Here is an 18,127-nt window from a genome sequence, read left to right on the forward strand (position 1 = left end):
GAACGTTCTTAATTCTAATCAACAACAAAGCTGGGCAGGTCGGAGCAGAGTGAGCACCAGTGCAACACTAGGTATATCAACGAAGCTCAGTTGACAGACAACCTGATGAAAGCCAAGTACTAGTACGAGGATCTGCTCATGGTTGTTCACTAGGGTCGCTGTTCCACATATGCGAGACAATGACCCTAGTATACAATCCGACTCCTGAACCGAGGCAAGCTCGACTTCAGGATTGAAATCATCTATAGTAACCACCTTTGTACCTTGGTCCACTGCTCCCCCGTCCATGTCCCCGGTCTCTGTCTCCGTCTCTGTCCCTATCCCACTCTCGCGAATCTCGTTGCTGCCGCTCTCGGTCACGGCCTGGGTCTCTACGAGAATACTCACCATCCCAGTCTCTAGTATTATGTGACGCTCCACGTATGCGGTAGGACTCTGGTTCCTTTGATGGACCGTGGTGGTCACCGTTCCGCCGTCGAGGACCGCGGTGAGGGTTATCTCCTAACCGATCAAGAAGACTTTTGCGAGGTGAATCTGATGGAGGTGGCATGAATTGGCGTCCGACGTCCTTCATCGAATTGCCAAATTTTAGGGCTTTTCTACCATTTGACGCAGGTTTGTCATTCCCGCGGTTCTTCACGTTACGGGGATTATTGAACCAGTCCACTGTGTCATCATCTTCTTGATCTCTGAACCTCTTTGCCATCTTCTCCTTGTCTTTGTTTTTCCCTTGTTTTCCAACATTTGCAGGTGCATCCATACCCCAGTCATCGGGCAAGGTAGGTCTGTCTTCTTCATTCTGCGATTCTCGCGGTCCACGGCGAATGCGAACAGGCTCTGATGTCGGGTCATAGAATGGTCCAGACATAATATTGTGCAAGCTGAAAGCTGAAGGTTCCGCGGGCATGTCAAAGACAAAAGCGACTTCATCACAATCCTATGAGACTTTGTCAGAAGACGAGTCGGGACTGGCAAGAATACATACGTCTCCCAGGTGTCCAGGATTTCCACAATTATAACAATACAGCTCCGATGCAATGTATCCCTCACTTCCTTTTCCAAATCCAAGTTTCTTTTTTTCCTCCCTGGTCTGCATGATTTTCACGCGATCCTCATCTGCAACGTACTGGTATATTCTCCACAGCGTAGGACATTCCTTGTCGGAAGTTGGAAAATGAACGGCAAAACATTGAAAATCGAATTACTATCTTACATTCATCTTGTGAGCTTTCGATGAGCATCGGTCGCAACAATCAACCATATCTGCTGCGAGCCTTGAATGCGAGAAACGATTTGGGCAGGTCTGAAATCTATAAGACTGGATGTAAGACAGATCGCAAAAATTTTCACCTTATTGATATGACCTTTCATCCCACAAGTGTAGCAAGTCTTGCTAATAGGACAGCTCCGCGTTGAATGTTCGTCACGAGCACCACAAGTCAGACACTTCATAGCAAAATTAGTGACATCAGACTGAGGCATCCAAAAAAACTGACCACTTGAATCGGACATTCATACGTCTTATGCTCGCCTTCTGCACCGCAATTCTTGCATACAAAACGTGATGGTTTGGCGTGAGCAGCTTCCTCAACTTCCGTATCGAAGTATCGAACGAGCCCGGGTGCCTACGGAAGACATGAGCAACTTATCGTGATCATAACCACTGATGGCTGCACCTTCCTATCTTCATAGTCAAGATATTCGATGTAATCTTCCTCCTCAGAATCGACAGGTAGTTGGGGAACGATTTCAACTGGCACTGCACCATCCTCGCCAGCGCTCAAGATGGACACATGAGAGGGTAGTAAAAGTCGGTCTGCTGCGCTTTTGGAGCTCTCTGGTTGGAAATTCGAACTTTGGGTAGACTCTGTAACCACGGGAGCAGGGGTGGCGTCAAAGAAGAACAGTTCCTGGTCAGAAAATGTTGGAACTGGCGAGCGACGTCTTGGAGATGCTGATCGCCTTCGAGAAACAGTTTTAGCATGAGAATCTGCAGTACTTCGCCGCTCGAGAGACTGATTTCTCGAGCTGGTAACACCATCGCATGTAGGGCCTTTGGACTTTGTCCGTTTTCGTGGCTTTCGCTTTGACTTTTGCGAGGGAGGATCTTCCTGGTTGAGAGAGGCCGTAGGTATTTCTCCGTCGGATAATATCTCGATAGGATCTGATGGTGGGGAAGTGACGGTTAGGTCTATGATTTCAGGCATTATAATGGCGGATAGCCAGTGGCAAGGCCTTGCATAAAAAGGTGTAAAAGATGTGTTGCACCTTCAAGGGCCGCTAAACTAACTTAAAGGCTGGCGGGCCGCAATTGCACCCGCCTAAAAGGCAAGCCACTCAAACATTGCTGCTGCAGGTGTTCAACGTTCAACGTTCATTCGAACGTTCAACTCCGAACGTGGCAAAGCCTCCTCTGCAGTCTGGGACTATAGTACATAACTTTCACTTGATAAGGACGGAGAATACGGTTGCAATTGTTCTGCCAATCGCGTCTACAGTGTTGTACAGTATACTTACCGGGACTTGCAGTCTTGTTTCCTTACACATCCGGATAGAAATCGTTGTATTTAAGGCGGTGCATGTTGAATACAGGTATGGGGTGTAGTGCTATTGCTACAGGTTGTTGAAACTGAAGGGATAATGATAGTGTTGCGAGATGGTGCAAATGATGCGTCCACGATAGAACCTAAGGCAGCGTGGTGGTGTCTTAATGACTATAATCATATCTTTGAATGATCGTCAATGTTATAGTCAGGGATTAGTTGCAACAGACCACACCCACTTCTTGTAGAACGTCTCAGAGTCTGAAGGGACGATCTAAAGTTTTATATATTAATCAAGTTGTTGCTCAATGAGTGGGATTAAAACAAACCTCGTTTCTCGCACCACGACCTTTCCGCCCCTGTTTCTCAAGTTCTCGGCGGTATTCACGGTCCTCTCTAAGCCACTGCAGAGCAGTGTTGTATAATGTGGGGGTCTGACTCAGAGGACCGTTGGTAAAGCCTGATGGCCATGCAGTAGGTTCTGTGGCGAAGGAACCGAAGCGCATGTGGGCGACGTGAGTAGGGAATGAATTGAGTCCGTCAAAAATATGCGTTGCGTCTGTGTGAATATTTGATTAATGCTGAAGAAGTAAAAAACTTCCGACTCACAAATAATGGTAGCTCCACGGGCGATACTGTCGTTTCGGAGGAACGTAAGTAATTCATCACGAACCATGACATCAAGGTCAACAGTCACCTGCACGCGCGTCGCTCAGACAACGTCACGGATATGGCATGAAAGAACGTACTTCATCTAAGAGAAGAACATCCCATGGTGCCATGAGGCCCATGCAAAGTTGGACGCGGCGACGTTCTCCATCGGAAATTGTATGCATATGCCAGTCTAAGTCCACATCTAGAATGTCTAGAAGTTTGTCTCTCCTTTCCTTGTACCTATATCCTCCCACGGAGTCCAAGAAGGTGGATACCACGATATCACTCCGGACTACTGGATTCATTGCCCTGGAGAACAATACAATTCCTTGGATGATGAATTACGGTTGTAATGAGAGTAGAAAAGTACCGACCACTCCGTGCCGAGGAAGGTCACGCCGGGCGGGGAATCTCTGAAGACATCTAGGCCCTTGATACGTATCTCAGCATCATTTACCAGTCTTTTGCCCGCCAAAATCTGCAATAGGGTAGATTTTCCGGCTGGGTAAGAGAATAAGTAAGGCGGCAAGGGCCGCAACCTACCACTTACCTCCATTAGCGCCAACCAAGATTGTTCTGGACCCAGGCCGAAGATGAAAAGTGATGTTATCCAAGGAAGGGGGCTCATTAGGAACATGACGGTAAGTTAGACGCTCGACTGCGATAGCGCACTCAGCGAAGCTAGACATTATGATTCCTAATACTAGTGGGAGGGAGTGATAAGCAACAAACGGAAACAATTACTAAATAGTAGAGTTATATCATTAAATAATTAAATAATTAAATAAAGTAAATAAATTTTTGGTACTTCGAGGAGCATGAACGTTGAACGTTTGAACTCTACCTGTACAACACAGTTCGTAGCAGCACTCACAGGTAAATATTATGAGCTGCTCGTTACAACGGCCTGAGCGTTGTTGGTTACCCATAAAAGTAAGCTTGTGCTAATAAAAGATGTAATGATCACTTATAATAGGCAAGTCATGAGTACACTCATCTGTGTTCCTGGTCGCTGTCAAACACCAAATCGTGGGAAGACGCCTGTCACTAGGCTCGCCTTTGGGGTTTCAACTTGGCTAGCGCAGGCCATCCTTCTCATCCTTCCACCATCGTTGCTTGCAGCGAGCAGCAGCTGTGGCAGGAATTTAATAGACCCAATTATCAAAACAAAACTCGGTTTAAAATTTCATCAAATCACACTCATTTAAATTTACTGTTTCTCTTTTCTGCAGTCTGCAGATCATGTTCTTAGATCCCAGACAATGTGTCACTTGCCCTACAGCTCCTCCATCTTGCACTTGCTCGGCCGATCAGAGCTGCATCCAGATAACTAGGTCTGTCCATTTCAATCAGTAAATCTGTTTATATTTGACGTCATTCCAGAACTTGCAATGCCTGCCCAACATCTACTTGTCAGGCAAAGACCACTGCTACTTCTAGTAACAATGGGGGTGTCAGCTCAGGTGCACTTGCAGGTGCAGTCATTGCCATCGTTCTGGTCCTTGTAGGAGCTTTGGTACTCTATTTCTGGTACCGTCGTCGTGCCAGTTCCCGTAAGGCCCTAGAGCAGGCACAGGAAACCAAGGACGAAGCCCCCGCCTCCGCAGAAGCAGTTCTCAATCGCCCAGATCCCACTGAAAAGCCGCAGCCACCGATGCCTTCCGACCCCAATACTGTTAGAGTGTTCGTTTCATCGTCAGACAGCGTCATCGACCTCGATCCGCAGTCCCGGGGTCCATCCGCGACCGGCACCGCCTCTCTCAACGTCCCTACTACTCAACCTAATCCCTTTGACGATGGTAACTCTATACAGACCACGTCAACCGGTACAAATGGCACAAACGTTATCCCTATAGCTCTGGTATCCCCCGGCTCTGCGTCAGCTGATTCTGTGACACCTTCATGGCCTTCAGGATCTGCCGCAACCTCCTCTCCTGTCCGGCCCGCTCGGGCACCCGACCTGTCCTTGAATGACAATGCTTCTGCAGTGTCTGACCAATCTTTGCGTACTCCAAACCCGTGTTACGCACAGAGTCAGCGCTCAGGATCGTCGAGGATGTCATACATGTCAAACGCAAGTTATTCTAGTGACTTCCTCAATGAAGCACCGATGATTATCACGCAAGGCCAAGGTGTTCGGCAAGTTGTGGGAGTCGTTAAAGCAGAAGTCATTCAGACCTCTGGTCCATCCACACCAGTATCATCACATTTATCCGTGAACAGTATTCCGTCTGTTGTTTCTCGCCCTTCGATTCGTTCACCCCTTGCAGCCAGCTCTTTTGGCCCTGCTGATGCCTTGGATGAGACAGAGGAAGAACATAATACATCGCAGCGCACCGACCCGTTCGGGGATAATCACGAATTCGAAGTCCACGGCGACATCTCAAACCAACTGCGCCCAGTGTCGGAAGTTTCTCTCCAATTACCTCGTCTCCCGTGGTCCACTAATAACGGAGAGAGTCGTCCATCCAGCATCAGCACTCAGGCCGGGTCTATCATAGATATTAGCAGTGCTACGCGTGTCAATGTTGGACTACTGTGCCCAAAGAACCCCGACAAGTCACCCAGGACAACCATGGGTAGACTGGTGTCACCGGCCTCGGCACAGACTTCCCGCCAGCCAGCATCCCTTGAGGAACAGCAGCAATTAGCTTTGGCACACGCACACGCACAAGCCCGCGCCCAGGGCTTGGATCGCAAGCGAATCTCAGGATGCTCGGTTGTTTCTGCCACCTCAACGCGGGCAGACTCTATTCTCGAGTCATTCCCTTTCGTCCCTCCTTCGCCCATTTCATCACTTCCTGTCCGTTCTCCGCCACGTTCACCTCTGCACCAACGGTTCTCTGCTACACAGTCACAGCCCCCAGTCTTTGAGGCAGCACCTCTTTCACCATCTCCTGCACAGGTGCAGGATACCACTCCTTCAGACGTACCAGAATCCGCAGAGACCCAACTGCCCCCGTTAGACCCCCCTCCCAGCCGCCGGACCTTGGGACTGTCCACAGTTTCTCAGGTTTCCACGGCATCATCTGGTCTCGGACCATTCCCATTCCAGATTGATTCTGGAAGTCATGACGGTAGCACACCACCATCTACTTTTCAAGGACGTCAAAGAGCCAGCTTGGACACGCTTGCATTGATGAGCGATTTGTCTTCATATCCTCTTAGCTACGACCGGGATGAACGAGAAAGCTTTTCTCGACAAATTACTAAGGGTTGAAGAGCCATTATCTGTGTGCTCTCAATGTGGACGCCATGCTTCTGGGCCGCTTCGACCAGCTGGCCTGACGGGGTTGTGTTAGGGTTGTGTATATGAACTGTTGTATTCTGGGCTTCTTCTTCCTATACTTGGTATGGGCTTTACTGCTCTCGATTTTTTGGAAGGTTTTATCTAGGTAGTGCTCACAATTTTACTTGCTAAGTTCTGCTTCTTCGCTGAACGATTTTCTTTTTACGAAGGAGTTTTATTCTTCGATCTGCACTGGTCATTTATTTATACATTTTTATGTTTTAGCTGCAATATTGGCTAATCCCGTCTTGTGACAAAAATGTCACAGTGCAATATCATCACACCTTTGAATTCACTACAATAAAGCAGCGCTGAAGGTGTATCTATCACCGTGACCGTAACGGTATACATAACAGTAGCCGCCATGGATAGAGAGGTCCGACAACTGGTGGAGATGGTAAGACCTGACTCCGCGATTCCAGCCCAGTGACATATTAACCGGCTGGTAGGGTGCGTCGGAGGCACAAGCTCAGGCTGCTCTTCGTCGGTACAAAGATGTAATGCAAGCAGCCGAGCGGATCTTCGAAGGCGAATTTGCCGACGTAGAAGAGACGGATGAAGATGTTAGTATGGAGTCTGCTGCCCTAGTAGCGCCCATCACTCCATCACGAACGCCCCGTAGTGCTGTATGTAACTCATTGCTATTTGGGAAAACGGTCTTCATCAGTTTCGATTAGACACCGGACGAGGATGGAGAAGGGGAAGACGACAATGACGTAGACATGGACGATGACGATGACGGAGGTGAGTAGCTTCCTGGATAGTTCCCTCTGATACATCAATCGCCTTCCAGCGGATGACTATGTCGACTATGACTCTGATTACGATGAGAAGGCCAAAACTGTGGTCGAAGCCGATCCATATGCTGGCGAGTACACTTTTGTGTTTTGTTCTTCTGGTGTTTTTGATGGTCTTGAAGGTGTCTTCTTCTCGAAGGATCGTCGCGAAGAAGTTATCGAAGTTGAAGAGGAACCTGAGACAGCCTTCATACCAGACACCAACGAGCAGGTGAAGATTATGACTCAGGGTCAGTGGATGAAGGGTTGTCCAGAGGGCGGCGAACAGGGTTTCTTGTTCGGTCTCTACAACGAGCTAAGCGGTGGTGACTGCATTTGCCCCCAATCATGTGGATATAGGATCCAGAGATTCAAGAGTAACTTCTTCGCTATTTTTGTGTGTAAAGTTGTTTCCCCTAGAAAGCTGAGAGCTGATTTGCATGCAGCCAGATTTCTTGCTGTATATCCGACATCTTCGCCGTGTCGTAAAGCGCACTTGTCCTTCATGCAAAGCGGATTTTTGTTTCGCGTGTGGAGAACCTATCAACACTGGAAGCAATCGTGACACTTCCTCTTCGGGTGATGATAATCTATTCCATTGTTCCAATCTGCAAGGCGTTATATTGGGCATCGGGCTCGCTATGTTGGAATCCACGTTCTCTGAGCAGCGTCAACAAACCTCCGAAGAGAGTTCTCAGAAATCAAAAACGAACAAGAGACGGAAGACGGATTTGCACTCTTCTTCGTCTACTCCGAAAGGGGACGATGACGAAGATGATAGCTATTATATGTCTTTGCCAGTGGGGAAGAAGTCGAAAGGAGGCGTTGGTTATGCCGGAGATGTGAAGGAAGATGTGAGTTTTCATGTGAACATCATCAGTAATCATTTTCTGAGAAGACGCAAGACTTCTGGCCAATTAGAAGCTCAGGCCACCCAGCGTCTCAAAGATGAGAAGATCGGTACGATACTTTCCCAAATCCGCGAATATCTTCCGTCTCTGCGCCGAGAAGGAGGTGCACGAACCAGCGACTACATGGTTCACCCTACGGCCCTTGCGCATCTCCGCAGACGCTTTAACTATCTCTGCACCACTCTACTCAGGAATGATTCCCTCTCAGACATGTCAGATCGTTCTGTGCTGTACTTTGAGTTATTTGAATGGCTCGAGGTAGCGCACCATCATATCATACATCCAACCGCATTGATTGATACCTCACTACAGACTATATCCAACCATGAAGCATTGGCAAGTATGATGGCGATGCCGATCATGGTGGTTTCCTCTGTCAAATCTGTCGCACCCAAGAAAGTAGCCAAGGGTAAGGCACCCATACGTGAACGAACCATCATCTATGAAGGTAGTGCTGGCCCCCGAGAACTCTTGGAAGCAATTGTCATCCAAGCGCAAGCTGCTATCAAAGGATTGGAAGGCATCAAAACACCTGACCCAGAGGTGCTTGAGATGACGGAGGAGCAGAAACGCATGACATCGTCCGCAAAGGGCAAAGAGAGAGAATTAACCCCTTCTTTGTCCGATGAAAACCAGAGGCTACTCTTGTTTTGTCAACGGATCTTGGCGACTGCAAGTGCCATCGATCGCTCACTGCGCGAGACCAAGGGCGACGCATTTGTTGACCGATTACACGCTGCACTGCCAAAGATCTCATCGGAACCATTTGACCATTCATCAATTACTCTCGCTACGACAGATGAGGCACGGAAAAAGGCTTACGTCGACTGGGCTACTCAAGTTCGATTCGAATATTGTGACCTTACTGTTCCAAAAGAGGAAGACAAGAAAGGGGCGGTAGAAGAGAGCTTGCCCCATTACAAGTTCTATTATAATAGCGAGGCCCGAATGCTTGCCACCTCGGACATCCCTAAGCGTTCTCTAGCTATCGCAAAAGAGGTTTTGTGGGGTTTCTTTCGCCAAGGTTTCTTTGACTTAGTCGATCACGCAGCTCGCCGTTTTGACGACGAATCTACCTGTTGCATGGGATTCCTCGGTCTTCTTGAGAGTCGACGAGAATCGGGTAGACATTATCAAGGCGCTCATCATAGGTCCAGAAGGAACTCCGTCAGTACCTGTTTTTCGCTCTATTGAGCTTCTCTTACTTTTCTTCCTTAGGTATCAAGATGGCTGGTGGGTCATTCACAAAATAAATTTCTCCTGCTCAGAGTTTCTGCAGTTTCTTGTTTGATATTTTCCTTGGGCCGAATTATAACCAGGCTCCTCCGAGCGTCAAATACATGACGGTGGGTGACTGCCTTGGTTCGAGTATTTATGTATCTGAGCTTCCTTGGTAGACCAACGGTGGGAAGTATCGGTTCAACCCTAATCTCTACGCAGTGAGTGCAAAGACACAGCAAGTGATTCGTTCTCATCATATTTCAGGATGGCAAAGTCTGCCTATCTCTTCTCGGTACATGGTCTGGACCAGGGTGGGTCTCTGGAAGGTCAACATTGCTACAAGTTTGCGCTCCTCTACTGTCTCCCATTATTCGTGCTCACACCCTACAGGTCCTTATATCAATTCAGTCCATGATTCTTTGTGAGGAACCCTATCTCAACGAGCCTGGATGGGCAAACGACGGTGGTACTCCCCAGTCGAGGCAATGTGAGTGGCTAAACTCGATGATAAGTGGTTTCCCTCACATTCTCATCAGACTCTTCCAACGTTCGGAGGATGGTCGTTAAGACTGCGGTAAGAGTTGTGCATGATCGTCCGCTGTCGTTTCTTACCTTTGATATTGCAGATGCTCGGCAACCTGAAGAACCCTCCAGAGCCCTTCGGCGACGTGATCCGTACGCACTACCGCCTCAAATCGCAGGCCATCATCACGCAGTTGGACAAATGGCTCATACTAGATGATGGTAAAGCAACTATTGGCGACTCGTTTTCCACAAGGCAGGATTCTGGCGGCAGCTCTAATGGCTTTAAGAAGGATGTCGAGGAGATGCAGCAGTTGCTTAGACAGTTGCAGGATGACGTGTTCAAGGTCGACAAGTGAGGACCGACGCGAAGCATACCCAGCATGGCAGGACCAGAAGTGAACCTCATACGTGTATTTAGGTGACTAATCGCTATATGCCATTCGTCGACTTGTGTCAATTCATCAAGCTCAATTGAAATGTTGTATTTTATTCCATTGTGGACGGATTTGGATACACATCATGGTCACCACATCTCATGACTCAAACCCAGACTGAACAGTTTGACGTAGCTAGCCCTCCACCGGTGAACATAATAGCTCTGACGAAGTTCGGCTAACCCGACCTAGCATCAAGACAACTTAGACTTGATTGAGTGCTTGGACTCGTATATTGTACAACTGCTATATGAATATGAATCAATATTTTATTTGAGAGAAGAAGACACATGCATAATTAATTAAACAATCACATGATAATCATATTGGTGTCACCGTCACGCCTGATCGATGATCATTCACCCTCTTCGACACCTCCCGGCCACACCTCTGAATTCAAGTAAGTTCGTGTTCCAATTTGCAAAGCCTGATTGAAATGATGATAATATAGGCGCCAAGTTCCTTTCATTGATAACCACCAGTTCCAGAATACGGAAAACTGCTCGCTTCTAATCTTTCTTTGCACGACACGCGTAGCATACTAAGCATAGTCCTGCGTCATTCGCATCATGGTAAGTGACTCTGCCATTCATTCACTCGCAGGCGCTGCAGGTGGCATCGTCGCCATGTCAGCAACATAGTACGTAGCATCTTATTACGTGCGTGAGTGCAAATTCAAGCAGTGCTTTGTGCTCGCAGCCCACTCATAGTCTTATCGACGCGCGCTGCAGTCAACGTGAAGAATGACTCCAAGGTGACTACAAATCGAGTTGTAACATTTGCCTGCGCCTTGTTCTCACGCGTGTTAACAGAACGTAGTTCAACATTTCCTCGAGATTGTCAAGCGCGAGGGTGTCGTGGGCCTTTATAGCGGTCTGAGCCCAAGTTTGCTCGGGATAGCTGTCACAAACGGGTAAAGCTTCCCGAACGCCCCGCGTTATGTTTTGCTCACATTATAACGTCGACAGGGTGTATTATTATTTCTATGAACGTTCACGAGGGATCATTCTGAATTCGAGGCAAGGGAGCAAGGCGCTTAATATGTTGGAGTCGATGTTAGCAGGCGTTGTTGCCGGTACGCCAGCTTCGGTCACCCACATGGGTAGTGTCATAACTTATCGTTGAACGTCCCACATTCTAGGATCAGCAACTACCATCATCAGCAATCCTATCTGGGTTATACAGACGTCCCAAGCCGTTCGAGTAGAATCCTCCCCTTCTGAATTATCCAATTCACATGCAGTGCCCAAACGGCCAAGTATCTTGCGAACAATTCAAGCCATCATCGCTAAAGACGGGCTGAACGGACTCTTTCGTGGGCTCGGCCCTGCTTTAGTGCTTGTGATCAACCCTGTACTACAGTACACGGTGTTCGAGCAGTTGAAGAATTTTTTGATTAAGAAAAGGACCTTGAAGCTAAGAGCGAGGGGCTCCGGAAGTGTGGTTGCAGTCTTGTCCGACTGGGATTTCTTTGTATTGGGCGCATTTTCAAAACTTGGTGCGCTTTCTGAAATACTGGTGTAGTTGGAAGTATGTTGACAGTGTGCTATGCAGTCGCAACGGGTTCAACGTATCCTTACATGTGAGCCTTAGTGCTTGACCAAGCTTTTCAGGCCGAGATCTAACTTGTACTAGTGTCCTAAAGAGCAGGCTCCAGGCTGGGCAGGCGCGCGCAGAGCAATACAAATCTTCTCTTCATGGTCTCGCTACCATCTTGAAAGAGGAAGGCATACAAGGACTGTACAAAGGCGTCGGCAGTAAACTCCTCCAGAGTGTCCTCGCTGCTGCAATATTGTTTGCCGTACAGAGGAGAATATATGAGTTGACGAAGAAGGTACGTGTTCGGGTATCTCGGGTAGTATTGAATGTTTGGCTGAAAGGTGTACTAGGCCATCACGTCGCTGTCATGATTGTCCGCGGGGCATCAGTGCTATCACAAGTGTGTCGCACATGGCAGGTAAGGTAAGGTTTAACCATACCATTTCGTGGACAACCGATACAATTTCAAAGGTTACAAGCATGATTCCATTCTAACGAGAAGATGGGTGATGATTGTAAGAGATAAATTAGGGCTAAAGCCACCAGGTCATACAGAAGTCTTCAGAATGTCGAATTTATGGTTCGTAGTATCTTTGACCACGTTTATGACTCCGAGGTCACTGCCAGCGGTAAAAGTTCATAACATTCTTATCCGCCAGGGGTTTGGTGGGGGTGTGGGTTTCTATGTCAGAAAGATATTAATATTTGCTGCAGAAACATTCGGAGGACCGTAGTCATTCATGACCCACGAGTCCGCCCGTGATAAGGACACCGGCCGAGCAAAATGAATCAATCGTCTACCTCATCGTAACGGCGCGCCAGTTCCCGAATCCCGACACCTGCTTCCGACGATCAATTTATTAGTTTGATCAGAGTTTATAACCATGCACATTGCAATCTCTACTAGTACAGGTAAAAATGGAACGGGCATAACATCATGTTCACTATATTCAGCATCTTACACGCGCATGGTGAGCATTATGGGCTCGACCTCGTTCCTCACTCAGCCGAGATGCTCACCATGATGTTCACAAGTCATTACCAGCCCTTGAGATGGGGTTGTACAGTTAGGTGGGCCTTGATCAGGAGTATAACGTCTGGACGCGCTGGAAAACTAGGTTGAGAAAGACTAAGCCCAATGCGCCACCTCTCATCAGGCCCCGCAACATCCATATACGTCTTGCAGGGATCGACGACATCGTCACAACATCGGGAACGATGACTCTGCAACAAATTCTACGCCCAAATCCTGTGTAATGTGCAGACGTTTCCGAAACATCCTGACGCAGATACAAGCAATGAACTGGTTCCCGCCTGATCCGTCTCCTTCATGCACCTGGAAATCATGGGAATAACTCAAAGAGCGTCTCAAATGCTCGTCCTTGGCTGATTAGTGCATAGTAGATATGTTAATGCACTCTCAGGGCGGACATGACTATGCACATACAATCACATCCAGCTGCACAAACAAGGCCTGGCTGTGAATTGCTACGCACGCGAGACGCAAGTCAGAAGAGCAAACAGACGAGAATTTGGTTATGAATACAAAAAGGCTTCTTGCCGCTTATTGACAATGGCCCAATACAGCGCTATGTGACCCTCGATGTTGGGAGATTACAGGAGATAAGAAAACTTTGCAACTGGAAGAGAAGCAGCGCAGGCATCGACGATTAGGGCAGCATCGGAAGGGGTGATATCGGGAGCGGAGACCATATTACGGATGCGCGATAAGTCAGTAGTATGTTTCTAGTATCGGACAGAATCTGCTGATGATACAGATGCAGAAATGTTGTCTTTCGAGAGAGATGCATGAGTTAGGGACCTGCTAATCTTCCGCTTGATGTTTAGAAAGGAAAACAGAACCTCGGATGGTCTGTGCCCGATAGATTTTGCAGATAATGCAGACGTAGGAATTAAGTCGTATGGCGGAGGTGCCTTAGCAACGAACTTGCTATCGTCAAGTACGTCGGTCTTGCTAGTCATTATTGTAGAGAGGCAAGTGACACGAACTTGGAAGGTAGTAGTTGAATGCTGTAAGACTCTAGGGTTGATCACTAGACATACCACTTTATAGATAACTTGCTTTTGCTATAATAAGTACATCCTGCCGCGGTTTCTGCTTTGACCTATAGCTAGTCTCCTAGGCAGTCTCCTTGACCTTGAGAGAGGAAAAACTTAGGAAAGACAATTAATATTTTAGGCATGTTATAAAATCACGCTTGCAGTCGACATCCCCTCGTGCGCGCGCAAGCGGGTGGTTGAAGTTCATGCTACATTCTACATATTTCAAGTCGTACATACCACGTGGAGCTAACGAAAAGGGTCAAACAAGGGGTTGTCAAATGTTGGACAGATTGGCGGTGTGGGCACAAGAAAGGAAGATATACATACATATACAGCCCATTCACCTGATAACATTTTATACTTCTGTTCGGAAAACATTCACAAGTTCCGAATGGGTAGGAGAGCGTGATGAGATATTGCAAGGGAAGACCATAGGGGAGCTAAAGCGATGAAACAGTTAGTAACGGGAAGATGGAATGATACGAGAAAAACCGAGTACCGAGTGAGTCCTGTCCTGAATTGGGGCGTGAATTCGATCACTTTGCCCTGATCATCTTTGGCAGAAGAAAACTCCACCATGGCTAGCATAGTAACAATAGCGGACCATACAGAGGCATCAGCAGCATGTCGGCCTGATCAAATAATGAATCAGCTCTATACCGTGATGAAATAACTCAACCCACCTGGACATGCACGCCGGCCAAAGCCGAAAATATATCCAGCAGGGTTATCATCTGTCAACGCGCCGTTGACGTCTAGGAACCTTTCCGGAATAAAACTAGATGCATCAGGGTACCGCTTTTCATCTCGTGTAATGCCCCTGCAATGTAACATCAGTATTTTGAAAGCTAGAGAGGATCTATCTGACCATGCATTGCACATGACGGTTGTTCCTGAGGTACGATAGTACAAATGATGTACTCAATGAATAAGAATAACAGACCTTTTGGTATGAAATAACCATCATATGTATCATCACTCGTGCTGACATGTGCAACGCCTATAAAAACACCTTCAGCAAAGGCGAAATAACACAGCAAGAAAGATCACCAAGGGGTACGACGGGCTGCCATCGCAAAGTCTCGCGCAGAACTGATTCAATATATGGTAGTAACGTTCTGTCTTCAAAGGTAGGTAAGCGATCTCGGCCAACCACTGAGTCGATCTCCGCTTGTGCGCGTCTCTGAACATCTGGATACAATACCATGGCGAGAGCAAAAGTCATCAAGGCTGAAGTAGTCTGCAAAGAAGTTCAGGAGTTGACAATATGATTCGGACATCCGCTAACCGTATCGTATGAACCTGAATAGATATGTATCAATGAGAGGTATACCGTCTCTTGTAAAAAGATGACGAACCAATAATAGCAGTAGTAGCTGCTTTCTTTAAGGCACCCTCAAACAATGATCGGGATGTCTGACCTTGCTTCTCGATTCGTTGAAGATTTTCTGCCACCATCGAAAATTGACCAAGTGCCGAGTTTTCAACCTTGAAGATCATGTGATTAATAGCTGGGACAAAACCAATATTTCTAAAAACGAAAGATGCCCACCATGTGGTCTTGCGCATATTGGAACGGCACGTCGGTCATTTCTCTCATGCGATTGGTCGACGTTCGAGCATCGCGTTTGATCGAGGATCCCCAGCACCAGTCAGGTAACTTCAGTACTGCAGAGTACGGAATGTCGGCTATTTTCATGAGGAAAAGAGCTGAGCTTACAGAAAGGGAAGGTTTTGAGCAAGATTGCTTTCTCTGGGGTCACCACCTCGAGGCCAATAGCCAGTGCATTTTCTACGATTCGAACAAGAGGATCATCACGAGGACTAGTTTGGTAGCCGTAGGTCGCTGACATCGCAACTGATGACGAGAATCTATGAACAGGTTAATAATAATTTGATGTTTACAAACACATCGACTGACGTTGCAAAGTGAGAATGATAATTCTGAGCATCATCAATGAGGTTGAGGATCATCTCACGAGCCTGCTTGATCTGCATTGGACGAAACTTGAGTGCAGAGTCGGAACGGAAAGTTTGGTGGAAGAGTCGTCGGGAAAGACGCCATTCGTTGCCATAGCCTGTGAATGCAAAGACGACCGACCAACCAAATCTGCCCGGACTCTATAATGATTAAATGGAAGAATGTTAGAAGAACGCACGGCTCGATTGTGGCTAAGTATGGTCGATCGGAGTAAATGCGAGAACGCTTGTCCAACAAGGCTTCTGCAACGTGCTGAGAATTGAGTACCACGACTTCCTGGCTTAGAAGTCGCACGAAAAACAAGTCTCCTGATATGATGATTTGCACCATACATACACCGTGGTACTATCTGACCACGTACCATAAGCAGCAGCCCATTTGGTGTAAGTCAACCATGCTGCCTTGGTGTCGAGAGACAAGACGTTTCCTAACAGTGGGAGCGGCACGGGGCCAGGGGGAAGTTTGTTCTGTCTGTTCCTGATGAACCTCTTGAGGGATGTGATGACAAAAAAGGAAGTAGGTAAGACGGCGAGGATAGCAAGGCGACCATCAACTGAAGGAAACATGGTTAGAGCGGTGCGTAGGGCAGACACCCAACACACAAAGGGGATTTTATAACTGCATGGAGAACTGTTTTCCACACCCTGTACGTGGTATTCAACTCCCACTAATGTGGGAGGTGGGCTTTGTCCAACGCAAAAATATTCTCATCACTAAAATTGTCAGAACATTTTGCTTATTTCCGTATGCACCCGTCATGCATTCTTTCAAGCTCGGTGTTCGTAATTGAACTTGTGGAAAGGAAACAGAGTGAAGCTTCTGAGGTAATGTAAAGACAGGCCTTCTCCAAGTTGGGCGGGGGCCATAGATAGTCTTATCGGATTGATCATAAGAGAGAGAAAGGCAAATCAGGTGTATGTCGAGGGGAGGACCAGAGACTCCCGCCCGAAGCCGTGGGCAAGACAAAGGCACGACTAAACTGGAAAGGGGCAAAGCAAGCCTGAAACAACTGGAAGTATTCTGCATGCAACCGTGTTAGAAGTTCGAGAGAGTGCCAGCAGTGGAGGAAAGAGTGAGAGGACCAACACCCAATACATTGAACGACATCGGGTGGGACTCCTGACAGTAGAAATGCCATTGTTCCATCAACACTGAATGAGCGACCTGAACAAGTGAAGAGACCGAAGCTGGTCTGGTTGATAACACAGAATGACATCTTCGTTGCGCGTTTTTATTACTTTGGTGAAAGTTAAGTGTAGTTTGCGGGATCCACTGGAATTGAAAGGTGGTGCGAGATTGCTGCGATGAATGAACTCTCCCACTGCGACAAAATTTCTCCTAAACAGAGTTGACCCCCGGCCTAGTTGCACAAGTGGCGGGTGTGGACAGCAAATGTCGAAAGAATTGGAAGCATCTGGCTTGGATGCAGGGACCAGTAGCATGGCTCTTGTAATGGGTCACGACTTGCGGAGAACGTTTCGAAGAATCAGCCGCTATAGCTAATAGATTTGCGATTCTACTGAGAGTCAGTGAGGAAGATGTTGTTTACATAAGGTCCGATTCCCTTCTTGTCTGCAAAGAAGGATCTCTTTGCGAGTCGCTGTGATGCAGTCTCTGTTCTCAAAAATCCAATCTGAAACTATTACTATGATTGTCCGTGTCCGTAGTTCTGTTCTAATGTAAAGACTGTGAGCTAAGCTATCGTTATCCTGATCTTAGAGCGGTTTGGGCGAAGGCGCGAAGCGCCTCCCGGTCCCGAGCTGCGTGTCCTGTCAAGCAAGGTGAGCTGCGAGGGTGGGAGGGAAAAGAAAAACCATCGCGAGCTACCTATGACGAGGGGACCAGCGCAGTCCGGACCACTGGAAAAGGATGGCGATGAGTGACGTCGAGTTCTTGAACGAGATGTCGCGTGTTTTTGCGAGAAGGGAGCGGTGGGTGGGGAAAAGAAAGAGGATGAAAGAGAACGTCGTTGCGACTGAGAAGAGAGGATACGTCGTCGCAGTACGAGAACAAAAGTGCGTACTGCCTCCGACGCTTGCGCAAAGACCTAACTCTATTCCTTCACTCGTTCCTCGTTACGTAATAGAGAATCAATTCATTTGGGCTCAGGCTAGACCTGCTACAGCACCATTTTCTTGTATTTTTACTCGTACAATATCGGTAACGGCGCTCGGCCGCGCCAGTCCCCGA

At 47.6% G+C, this 18,127-nt stretch overlaps 7 protein-coding genes across 7 annotated transcripts; 3 read left to right on the forward strand and 4 right to left on the reverse strand.

Moving 5' to 3' along the window:
* Positions 1 to 2,391, reverse strand: F5147DRAFT_832617 (uncharacterized protein). The gene is made up of 6 exons (XM_041443825.1): positions 1,677 to 2,391; positions 1,497 to 1,625; positions 1,351 to 1,446; positions 1,214 to 1,303; positions 986 to 1,156; positions 1 to 937 (listed from the first exon to the last, which is right to left on the reverse strand). Exons 1-6 carry the CDS (start codon positions 2,205 to 2,207, stop codon positions 239 to 241), a joined length of 1,716 nt encoding a protein of 571 aa, XP_041298882.1. The 5' UTR covers positions 2,208 to 2,391; the 3' UTR covers positions 1 to 238.
* A 155-nt stretch (positions 2,392 to 2,546) lies between these two features.
* Positions 2,547 to 3,911, reverse strand: F5147DRAFT_602572 (P-loop containing nucleoside triphosphate hydrolase protein). The gene is made up of 7 exons (XM_041432261.1): positions 3,748 to 3,911; positions 3,572 to 3,698; positions 3,293 to 3,506; positions 3,153 to 3,240; positions 2,873 to 3,102; positions 2,783 to 2,817; positions 2,547 to 2,726 (listed from the first exon to the last, which is right to left on the reverse strand). Exons 1-7 carry the CDS (start codon positions 3,884 to 3,886, stop codon positions 2,708 to 2,710), a joined length of 852 nt encoding a protein of 283 aa, XP_041298883.1. The 5' UTR covers positions 3,887 to 3,911; the 3' UTR covers positions 2,547 to 2,707.
* Positions 3,912 to 4,210: 299 nt separating this feature from the next.
* Positions 4,211 to 6,791, forward strand: F5147DRAFT_666754 (uncharacterized protein). Its single transcript, XM_041435183.1, has 2 exons — positions 4,211 to 4,531; positions 4,581 to 6,791. The coding sequence occupies exons 1-2, from the start codon at positions 4,440 to 4,442 to the stop codon at positions 6,415 to 6,417; spliced, it is 1,929 nt and encodes a 642-aa protein (XP_041298884.1). The 5' UTR covers positions 4,211 to 4,439; the 3' UTR covers positions 6,418 to 6,791.
* Positions 6,764 to 10,413, forward strand: F5147DRAFT_666756 (uncharacterized protein). Its single transcript, XM_041435184.1, has 16 exons — positions 6,764 to 6,883; positions 6,936 to 7,112; positions 7,164 to 7,230; positions 7,280 to 7,354; positions 7,406 to 7,659; positions 7,709 to 8,116; positions 8,168 to 8,431; positions 8,486 to 9,172; positions 9,225 to 9,340; positions 9,392 to 9,406; positions 9,453 to 9,519; positions 9,571 to 9,612; positions 9,659 to 9,736; positions 9,785 to 9,881; positions 9,931 to 9,968; positions 10,021 to 10,413. The coding sequence occupies exons 1-16, from the start codon at positions 6,851 to 6,853 to the stop codon at positions 10,273 to 10,275; spliced, it is 2,673 nt and encodes an 890-aa protein (XP_041298885.1). The 5' UTR covers positions 6,764 to 6,850; the 3' UTR covers positions 10,276 to 10,413.
* Positions 10,414 to 10,705: 292 nt separating this feature from the next.
* F5147DRAFT_666759 (peroxisomal membrane protein PMP47B) lies at positions 10,706 to 12,310 on the forward strand. The gene is made up of 9 exons (XM_041435185.1): positions 10,706 to 10,753; positions 10,805 to 10,993; positions 11,053 to 11,107; positions 11,166 to 11,266; positions 11,322 to 11,428; positions 11,495 to 11,851; positions 11,908 to 11,935; positions 11,989 to 12,187; positions 12,243 to 12,310. Exons 2-9 carry the CDS (start codon positions 10,923 to 10,925, stop codon positions 12,261 to 12,263), a joined length of 939 nt encoding a protein of 312 aa, XP_041298886.1. The 5' UTR covers positions 10,706 to 10,753; positions 10,805 to 10,922; the 3' UTR covers positions 12,264 to 12,310.
* Positions 12,311 to 14,136: 1,826 nt separating this feature from the next.
* On the reverse strand, positions 14,137 to 16,503 carry F5147DRAFT_625903 (cytochrome P450; the record flags this gene model as incomplete). The annotated part of the gene is made up of 13 exons (XM_041432688.1): positions 14,137 to 14,396; positions 14,456 to 14,588; positions 14,640 to 14,776; positions 14,825 to 14,849; positions 14,900 to 14,956; positions 15,007 to 15,196; positions 15,245 to 15,258; positions 15,315 to 15,444; positions 15,509 to 15,624; positions 15,677 to 15,828; positions 15,878 to 16,066; positions 16,116 to 16,245; positions 16,299 to 16,503. The coding sequence occupies 13 exons, from the start codon at positions 16,501 to 16,503 to the stop codon at positions 14,312 to 14,314; spliced, it is 1,563 nt and encodes a 520-aa protein (XP_041298887.1). The 3' UTR covers positions 14,137 to 14,311.
* A 624-nt stretch (positions 16,504 to 17,127) lies between these two features.
* F5147DRAFT_540082 (uncharacterized protein) lies at positions 17,128 to 17,394 on the reverse strand (the record flags this gene model as incomplete). Its single annotated transcript, XM_041430215.1, has 1 exon — positions 17,128 to 17,394. A coding segment is annotated over one exon (267 nt), but the record flags the coding sequence as incomplete, so codon positions are not given.
* Positions 17,395 to 18,127: the final 733 nt, after the last annotated feature.

This window comes from Suillus discolor (genome assembly GCF_016758755.1).
Source record: "Suillus discolor strain FC423 chromosome Unknown F5147scaffold_3, whole genome shotgun sequence".
Classification (NCBI taxonomy): Eukaryota; Fungi; Basidiomycota; class Agaricomycetes; order Boletales; family Suillaceae; genus Suillus; species Suillus discolor.